At 42.5% G+C, this 10,254-nt stretch overlaps 1 protein-coding gene across 6 annotated transcripts in view; it reads right to left on the bottom strand.

The window, feature by feature from the left end:
- LOC123974840 (ADP-ribosylation factor-like protein 8A) overlaps positions 1 to 10,254 on the bottom strand; it is a 33,034-nt gene extending 22,780 nt beyond the window's left edge. For 5 of the 6 annotated variants that reach the window (XR_006825943.1, XR_006825939.1, XR_006825942.1 and 2 more), the window contains exons 1-6: positions 9,775 to 10,254; positions 6,230 to 6,310; positions 5,563 to 5,636; positions 3,394 to 3,487; positions 2,458 to 2,525; positions 2,083 to 2,153 (exon numbers count right to left, since the gene is read on the bottom strand). Coding sequence is in view for 1 of the 6 variants with exons in the window: in XM_046055796.1 (XP_045911752.1) it covers positions 11 to 63; positions 2,083 to 2,153; positions 2,458 to 2,525; positions 3,394 to 3,487; positions 5,563 to 5,636; positions 6,230 to 6,310; positions 9,775 to 9,897 (564 nt within the window). In the remaining 5 variants the exon portion in view is untranslated. Of the gene's footprint in view, positions 64 to 2,082; positions 2,154 to 2,457; positions 2,526 to 3,393; positions 3,488 to 5,562; positions 5,637 to 6,229; positions 6,311 to 9,774 lie in introns of all 6 variants that reach the window. The other variant, XM_046055796.1, reaches the window with a different exon arrangement.

The raw sequence follows: 10,254 nt of genomic DNA, 5'->3' as shown, positions 1-10,254 counted from the left end.
GTGTCTGTTCTCAGGAACTCCTCTTAGTCCTGGAGTGCTGGATCAACCACTGGAGAGTGATGTCTGCAGAGAGAGACAGAGACAGAGAGGGGGGGGGGTGTGGAGGGAAATTATCTTCATCAATACATGTGACGGGGCTAAAAAGTTGGGGATTGTTCTGTCAGACATGCAAGACGTGTTCCTAATGTTCTGCAGACGCCATTAATATCCACGAGGAGCGGAAGAACGTCACCTTGATGGCGCGTTGGACTTCCTCCGAGTGCTCATTATATTCTCTTTCTTGCAAATACTTCAAGCTTATAAATAGACGATATTTTGCATCCTTCAAAAAATGTGTTTGTAAAAGTCTAATATTGCTCCTTTAAGAGGGGGTCTCGGCACGCTTTCAAACGAACTCTGGTGCGGTTTCGCTTGTGGTGTGAAAGCAAACCAACCAGCCACGGGATTTCATCATAGCAGACTTGTGATCTGAGCATTATTTCAAAAGCTAAACCACCACTAATAAATCCATCTGCTGACCGCAGAATGTGCTCAGTGATCTAATAATTGATCTGTGTAAGCCATGCTGTGTTTATGAAAATCATCTGGTAATGTAGGCTATACTTGCCAGCGCAGGTATTTTTCATGATTAATAGTTCAAAGCCTGTTAAAAAAGGAGTGCCAGTAGTACTCCCTCTTCCCTGTCAGTTCATTGACAGCGACCCCACAGTAAACTACAGACTAATAAGCCCCGATTTATTACTGTACATGTCGTTATCCATACAGGCTATGAGGTTGATCTGCGGTCTGACATTATCATGCTTTTGATAAATTATCACTTCTTGAGCTCTTTGCGATACAGATCAGAAGCATTAAAGTGCTGCAGAAACTTCTATATGTCACCGCAGTTTGATTTCCCCACGTGGGTCCTGACGACGCAGGATGACAAACGCCACAGCTGTCCAGTCAACAAGTTACCTGTCAGTTTGTGTAACGTCATGCCTACTTCTCTCGGTTCGTTTGTAAAACTGCACTGTGAACATGAACCGGACCAGAACTAAAATGCAGCCGTGAATCTTTTTTCTTTTTTTCCCCCCACTTGGTCCGGATCAAATGAACCACAGGTGTGAAAGCCCCCTTTGAAAACTTTGATTCAGTCATCAGTGTAGCGGACAGCTGACTCCTAAAGCTTTTCCTATTCTTGAGTTCATGGTCTTTAAAAGCAACCGAAGCAGCATCCGTCGTTTCAAAGCCAAACCGGCTCCATGCCATGAGTGAGGCTGATCCACGTCTAGCAGTTCAATCTAAGGACGTCACGTCAGACTGCGAGGCTGGAGGTGAGAGTGTTTCATCTGCAGGCGCTTTGTTTGTTCACTCATTTTTAACTGCAGTCAGGAATGTTTCGGCTCGTTTAACTCTAGCACACGTGTGCTGAATGCATGACGCAGTGAACGCTCGGAGGAGTTTTTGATGCAAAGTCGGTGAAGTAGCTGATCGATAATGTCTGCTCGCACACCGTTAGAACAACAATTAAGATATCACTGTAGACGATACATATCATACACCTCTACTTATACACAGATCAAAGAGTGCTAAATGAGTCCACATCTGGTAGACCTACAATCACAGAGTGAAGCTCCACTAACTGCATTTCCTTCCCCTTTCCTGCTTTACAACAATAAAAGCTGGTTTCCTGCTGGTTTGCCAGTAGAAAACATTTTAAAATGTTGGGTTAGCATCAGCAGTGACCTGTAAACAGTCTAATAAGACTACGATGTGAAACTACAAACAGGAGCGCAGGCAGGAAGCTGAAGTTCAAACCACAGAGTTTCAGTTAGTCGTTAGTCTCGTCTGTGACCTCAGTACTCGCTGTGACACACCACAGCGCTTTATAATACTGACTGGATTCTCTGGAATCATTTCATCCTCCTTAAAAAGTGATGCTGCAGTTTAACTTTTACCTGGTTCAACCTTTTTGCACGACGACCTGAAATTAATGAGGCTGCTCTCACACAGTTGTGATATCGATCTGAACACAACATTAGGGTATAGGAAATGTAAACCTATTATTTATAAAAGTAAAGATGTGTGTGTGTTGTGTACCGATATTGTCTTTCTCCTTGCAGGAGATGGAGTAGCAGCAGATCTCTCTGTCCTGGATGGCCGACAGGTTCCTGATTAAAACGCACAAACAGGATGATACAAACACACATTAATGCAGCAACAATAATAAGACCGGTTTCCCTGTTAATCTATCATAAAGAGTAAAGTCCAGACTTGTGTCGGACACCTCGGCCTGACCCCAAAGGGAGGAGCTAGTGGAGTGACAGCGAGAGCAGACACAGCTGTATGGAACAAAACCAAAAACATGTGGCCAGAAACCAGCTGCAGGAGGCTGAAGGTCGGTCCAGCCAGCGTAAACAAGCTGCATGCACACTGATCAGAAAACCTCAGGTCTGAGCCAGAGTGTCGACTTACATCCTCTCTATCAGCTCCTTCTCATCCAGGGCTCCTGGTAGGTCCCTCTTGTTGCCCAGAACCAAAACCTGAAGACACACAGGTGGAACATAAACTGGCTGAATACATCAGAGAATCGAAAAACTAAAAGCATAAAAAGAATACTGAATCATGGAGGAAGGCGCAGAGACCCCAAACCACAACGCTTTCAGACCCCAATTACACTTTAACTGGAGTTATACTTCTGCGTTGAGTCTACGCCGGAGCCTGCGGTGTAAGCTACGTCTTTATACTTGTGCGTAGGCGTCTGCATCGTTGTGCAGTTACACCTCCAAAACACTAGTTGGCAGTAGCTTTATAGCATCCATGACTGTATTCAGGGTTCTTGCGCCATTTTTAAAGCTTTTAAGACCTCAACAAATTGAACTATATATAAATTTAAGTCCCCAAAATTTTGAAACAATTTCCTTGATAGAAAAGAGATGCGCGTTCTCTCTTTTAATGAACGAGGCAACGCCATATTTGGCAGTGATTTTCCCCTGATTTTATTTTAAGCCTTTTTAAGGAGCTGCAGGAACCCTGGTTTTGACTACACTAACTTGAATGCGGGTAAAATGAAATGAAAATAATATATAGACTATAATAATATTTCTCAGAGGAAATGAGATGCCGGCAAGCCGACCAATCACAGTTCTTGTGGTCTCCGTCACCGCTACATGTGGTTTTACTGTAGGGGGGGGGCGTACCTAGGGCATAGATTCGATGCAGAAGTGTAAACTGGCCTTTAGAGTCATGAGGATTTGCGATCTGGCCAACAGAGAAGAATCTGCTGCTGAGTGTAAAAGAAGTGTTTTCAATCTCATCTGGATTTGATCCAGATACCAGACAGATGAAGTGACACGTGTTCTTGGCAGCTGTGGTTCAGCTGGGATCATGTCTGATCCAGTAGGCTCTTACAGGAATTCCCTGCAGCTGCGGCTTGTCCAGCAGGTTGTGGAGTTCGTTCTTGGAGGCTTCGATCTTCTCCGGGTCTGCTGCGTCCACCATGTAGCTACAACACACAAAGAAACCATGAAAACATCAAACAAAACAAAAAAGGTTCATTTAAATACCTTTATTTATCAGAACTGTCATCAACGACGAAACCAATAACCAATGTTTAAAGAATTACTGCTTCAGTGACAAAAGATAAATAATTTTATGTGAAATTAGTGAGGATGTTTGGAGATATGCACTCAGGCTCACAAAGCCACAGACGCCGATCTGTGGAAGGAATTTCAACGGCAGATAAATAACAGATTTTTCAGAACACCACATGTTGTGGCTAAAATGAATCCGAATCAATCAAGTCAGAGTTGGAGGGGGTGTGGAGAGACAATGTCTACTCACTCACATATTTTGGCAATGGCCATTGTTAGATAACTTTTGGAAATCCATTTTTACATATAGTAATAAAATATGGAACTGATTAGAGACCCTCTGATAGCAGTTTTAGGGATGAAACGAAAGAGAAGTATTTATTACAGGTATCATTGGTAGCAGCAAAGAAAACAATTACAATAAGATGGCTTAAAAAGGAGTCGCCAAACCAAGCTGGCTACACATTTATGGAGATTACAGAAGGATCTTTTCATTGAAAGATGAGCACCATTAATGAAGGTGATGGAAGACCGTTAGAGCTAACTCATGTGTTGATGTCTGTTCTGTTTACAAGGTTTATCTTCAAGGTTGTTAATTATTTTTATTTCTTCTCCTCCTTGTACTTCTGGACATATCCTCCGCATGAATGTTATGACCCCTTGTAAAGATTATTGTTCCTGAGTGGAAGTAATTGCTGTAAAAGGAGATTCGAAGGATATTAAAAAAAAAAGAAAAAAAGAACCGTCATTAACTTCCTTTCTCATTTCACCAGCATATCAGAAAATGCTCCTACCAGGGCTCGAGACTAACGTCGTCCTGGGGACGATAGAAAATGTGTTTGGGACGAAGAGAAATATTCTGTAGGACGAAAGGGATTGTGTGACAAACGAACCGACCGAACGCTGACGTCGACGGAGGCCGTCTTGTCACGCTCTTACCACAGTCACGCCGGACTCACACAGGAGGCCGGCCGCTCACCTGTTCCCAGGTCCATCTGTCCTCTCAATCCCGCTGTGTAGGCTAGCGTTTAGCGCCACACATCAATCTTCTCACGCAGTGAAAAACAAATCTATATTCTACCTCCGACGAAGTTTAGCGCACTGGTCTCATTCAGCACAGCAGATTATAAGTCAGGTAGACTTCTTAATGTTCTTGATGTTAGTCTCATAATAGTGAGATTCTGAATGTGTAGAAAGTTTTGAACATGAGCAGAAAAGCTGCTGAAACAAAGTCCAGGAGTTTCTAACTGAGTAGAAATGAAATAATTTATCATCGAGGTAAAAAGGTGCCCCAACAGATAACTTTTCAGTTTTGTTTATAAATCTTTTTGTTTGAATCAAGCTAAATAAATATTATTTATTTTATCAATTTATAATCATTTATTATGTCACCAACAACTATAGAGGATAATACAGTAAAGACACAACTTTTGATTTTGGGACGCTTCAGGACGGTTCGAATTGTTGTTCAGGACGTTTCTGGGACGCAGGTGAAAAAAGTTAGTCTGGCTCCTTCTTCCCTTCACATGAGATTTTAAACGCTCCCTCCAGTCATATCGTGCTGCTTGCTGAACTGGACTAAAAACCACAGGGCGGGTGGAGAAAAGGCCGGCAGAGCCCATCAGTATCACTTTTACTACACCACAACTTACGAGCAAACCAAATCTGGTGTCTTACATAATAATAATTATAAAAAGTGATTAATATTAATGCCCCTTCATCGTGCAGCTTTCCTGTCCCGGCCTCACCAAGACAACCGGGGTAATACGACACAACAAGACAGCAGGACTGCATTAAGCTTCTTCCTGATGATCAGGATTTTCTCACTGCGTTCACTTTGACCCGACCAAACTCTTGCCTGTAAACAGTCAATTTAAAGCTGAAACTCCGTCTCTCCCGGGTCTCCTGTCTAGTTTGGACCCAGAAGAGACCTCCCATCGGCCCGTCTAAGGGGACGTTAACCACAGTTTGGGAAACCAGTACTTACACGATGGCGCTGACTCCTCGACAGTAACGCTCCCACATGCTCCTGAACCGAGGCTGACCGCCGATGTCCCACAGCTACGGACACAGGGAGAGGTCAGGGTTAGACTTCAACCTGTGCAAACACTCACCGCTAAAACTAATTAACCACGATTTAAAAAAGAAAGTAGTCGTAGTCTCTTCTAAGATTAAAATAACACATTTCCTTGTTGTCTTTATCATTTATTTTAAGTGCAGAGTGAGATCATTTCTGCCAATTTACCAGAAGATCAAGGCCACCAAGTTGTTTAACGGCAAAAAGGTCGATATCCAGAAAAAAAGTGCCTTCATCTCGAATGACTGACACAGTCTGGCCTGTTCTGAGACCTACACCTGTGGCTCAATCACTGCCACTACACATTCTGTACACCTGATGAAGATGTAATGTCAATACTTTAATAAATGTTTTTTGGAGCATTGACTCGGTGTATTACTTCAGCTTAATTTAAGTTAACCTTTTATATTTTTACTATACATCTAGAACAAGCAGGTCTGTGTGATTTGTAGAGTACATTACATTTATAAATTTAGCTGACGCTTTTATCCAAAGCGACTTACAATTGCTACTCACGTCAGAGGTCACATATCAGAGTTTGGACATTCAGGTAGAAGCAGGGAATGGAAGTACAAACCTTGATGGTAACGTTGCCTTTGGTGATCTTCCTCATGTTGAACCCGACTGTAGGAATCATATCTTCGCTGAACTGGCCGGACTGAAACACACAAACACACACTTCTTGCTGATATACGCCACAGCTGATAATGTGCGCAGCTTATCAATGCTCTTTAGGAATCGTCATCTGCCTGCCGCTAAACCAAGAGCGACGCGTCATCGGTCAATCTTCAGTATCTCTCCATTATTGACTGATTTGGAGCTCCTCACAGAGAGACTGTATTGATCTGTCTGTCGTAAGAGGAGTGATGTTTTAAGAGGAGACACTCAAAGAATCATCAATAAAAGTCTTTATTAAGGAAGGCTTGTAAAGCTAAACATGGCGGTTATTACGGGTGGGAGGAATAATCGATTCTTAGATGCATCGCCATGCGGACGTGGAAGATTCTGGCTCGATTAACAAATGTCTAAAAAATGATTATTTAATGTTAATTGATAACGTAACGTTGACAGAACGCAAAAGGTGGAACTCGTGGAAGTGCAGCCGCTAAAAATATTTATTTATTTATGTAACGTTAGCTGAATTAGTAACGAAGTAATATTAATTATCAGCTGTATGTCATTAGTAACTAACCTACTAGTCAAGGGTTAAAAACATCTGGTACATGCTGAGACTAAACTGGTGTCCAGCTCAGTCCTCGACATCCTGATATTTATATTTCAGTTTTCTGACAGCTGGTTGTTAAAGAAATGAGGGACCATGGAGCTGAGGTTAATACAGTAAATTAGGGATGCAAACTAGTCCTTTTAAGCTAATTAGCAGATGTTTCTTTTGGATTTTAAAGCGCAAATTTAAAAGCTTAGTAAGGGATCCTGTATAGAAAAAAATGACGCATCAAGATGCATCGATAATCGTTTTATAATCGAATCACAATCGAATCGTGAGGTGCCCAGCGGTTCCCACCCACTAGCGGTTATCCCGCCCCTCCCACGGGGAAAACGCTTTTTAAAGTCATCAAACTATGATTTTTATTAGATTTTACTGCTAATTCTCTACATGCAGCTTGTATGTCAGGGATAGTGCTGTTATGGTTCTCCCCACGTTCATTTAAAAGGGGGGCCTGATCCTGTTAGTCCTGAATAACTACCCGGAGGCCTTACTAAGATGGCTGCCGAGTGGCGGGACTTGCCTATGAGGACTTTAATTTCAGTACAGAAATGAGAAGGTCGGGGTGTCCTGGTGACCTTGGGGTGAAGACGGCGTCTCTTCTTCCTGGGACCTGTCTCACACGCCAATCCCCATTTCTCTCTGTCACTTCCTGTCTTCTCTTGACTGTCAACTCTTAGTTGTTGCTCTCACAACATTCAGGTCATCCAGAGATACAAAACTGTTTGTGTATGTAATGCTAAATAACAAAGATCAGCCAGCATATCGCCATTATGTTTTTAAACTCAGATTTTAATATCAACCTTATAAAAGTATGGGTGGGGCTCTAGTCTGAGCTCCAAACTGCGTTACAGATTTCCCAAAGAAAGAAACTATAATAAGAAAGACTTTAGGAATGTGCCAATCCGATAATTTCCCCATGTACACACCACTTCTGTTTCCTGTCTGTCCATCCTGAGAGAGGATTCCTCCTCTGCTGCTCTTTCTCAGCTAAAGAAATAAAATTCATTTGACTCGATATGACGGATCGGTTTCATCCGTGACATCACAATCACAGTTCGTTAATCAATGTTTTGCTACGAGTCACTTCCCGAGGGATGTCTGCACCAACATAAGCATGCTCCCTCACGTCTGGAGGACATGGTTTGTAGGCCGGGACGCCTCTGTCACTCTTAGCTCCTGCCAGTAAGCGCTAACAGAGGGGAAATCCCCCAAAAACAGAAGTGAACTTCTTGGACTGTGATATTTTTACCATCCATATTCTCTCGAGATGTTTTCCGCTGTTGTTCATTTATCTCCTTCCATTCGCCCACTGAGAACACAATATCTGCCTCCTTCTCCCACATCTTTTTAAATATTATCCTTTTAAATGTTTCACTCCCGTCTATAATTTTGAAACTGACTTCCCTAACTTCCTTCCTCTTCTGATTCAGACGCTAATTCGCTGATTTAATAATGCCTAACTCCATCCCATCTGTGCTGCTCATATTGTACGTACTGTATTTTCCACACCCAACTACCTCTTGTACATAATATTGCATAATTACTGTATAAAAATATTTCCTTATTCCAGCATCTTTTGCACTGTTGTTGTTGTTTATGGTTGTGTGTACAATGTTTACAATGGTTTGCAGGCTGGGACGTCTCTGTAGCACCACAACGTTTCAATTATAAAAACTGCAGCTCCTGCGATTTTGGATATTAGACTTGGCCACGGTGAGATTTTATAGTATTTGTATTAATTGTTCCGCCCTGGTTGTTCACTCCCTGAACTCACGTTAGCGCACATACCAATTATTTCCTTTAAAATTTGAGGAAAAGGGAGCAGTGGAGTCGGATCTGCACTTGGTATCACAATCTGCATAATCCCTGGTTATACTGAAAAAGGGAAAATTGGACAACAATAGGTGTTATGGAGTCTATCGTTTTCTTATATCTTTAAGGCCTTTTAGAGAAAGTTTGTGACTCGTTTATAAGAAAGGCACTCGAGGAGATCCTTATGTTTCATTTAAAATATAGAAGATTTATTACTTCAATAAATAAATTAGCCATGGTTTACTTTCAACAGTTTATAACTTATTTTCTAATAATAATAATAATAATGTTTACAGTGGTCGTTCACAGGTATAATATCATTATTCTCATTTTCATTGAAAAACCTATTAAAATGAATTGACTTTGATGATGTGATTTCTGCACAATCTGTGCCATACAAAGATGTTTTCTTAAGTCTCTAGAATCTGATCTGTAGGCCAGGACGTCTCTGCAGCACCACAGTATTTTAATAAAAATGGTATTTTGACACACACATAACCTTTAACAAATATTGAAAATTGCAGTACGCCAAAACTTAGAAGTAATATATTTTAGGGTGAAGATAAATCTGTGTTAGCAGGTCACCCAAATGTTGTACATGGGGAGCACAGGAGGCTGATGTGAGGAGAGAAACTCAGCTGATGTGTGTCAGGGAGGGAGTCTGGTGTGACCGGAGACGGAAGGTCACTCTGACAGGAGGAGGGGGGGGGTCGACCTACAAACCCTACCCTACCTCTGGCACCAGGGCTGGTGGTTCAGGTCCCAAACCGGCCTTCCGTTCTGATTACAAAATCTACATTTCTTGTGGAGGTTAAGATTCTCTCCTGATGCAGATGTGAAAGCATCTGTGTGCCTATTTAAATGACCCATCAGACCCGGTGTATTGGTGTTTACCCACAGCGTTAGCAGCACATATTCTTAATTAAAAAGCACACCGCTGACACAAATGTGAGTTAAATCTGGGTAACAAATCATCCTGACTTAACGTTAGTTCACCAGACAGCTAGCTGACCTCACCACCGCAGGATAACAATGGATGCAGCCAGATGCTAACAGACAGCTGGCGTTAGCATGAAGCTTACCGCTATCACATTGACGAAGGTCGTCTTCCCGGAGTACTGCAGCCCCACCAGGGTCAGCTCCATCTCTTCTTTCCAGAAGAGCGCCTTGAACCAGTCCAACAGTTTGTTGATTAGCGCTATCATCTTTGTCGTTTTTATGCTAATGCTAGCTGCGGCTAGTGCTGCTGCGGCTAGGTGGCTATGCTAGCTAGCTAGCTGGCTAACGCCCCGATGGTCTTTTCTTTTTTCTGAGACGCTGTCAGTCGCTGTGACAACCACGGACGGTTACAGGACTGCGGACGACACCGGTGGGCTTTCTACGAACCGAAGAGGGAACTTAATGCGTCGGTGTTTTCCGGCTCTAATGTCCGCTGTGTGTGTTTGTCTTTTTTTTAGCTCTCTGTGATGTTTACTAGCTACGCCTTTTCCTCCCAGCCAAGACGGAAACTACACATCAGATCACATCCGGTACGCCCTTCAAAGTAAACGTTCCAGGGAACT

The sequence above is a fragment of the Micropterus dolomieu genome, linkage group LG08, assembly GCF_021292245.1.
Source record: "Micropterus dolomieu isolate WLL.071019.BEF.003 ecotype Adirondacks linkage group LG08, ASM2129224v1, whole genome shotgun sequence".
Classification (NCBI taxonomy): domain Eukaryota; kingdom Metazoa; phylum Chordata; class Actinopteri; order Centrarchiformes; family Centrarchidae; genus Micropterus; species Micropterus dolomieu.
Note: the sequence above shows the minus strand (reverse complement) of the source record. Positions and strands in the feature narration are given on the sequence as shown.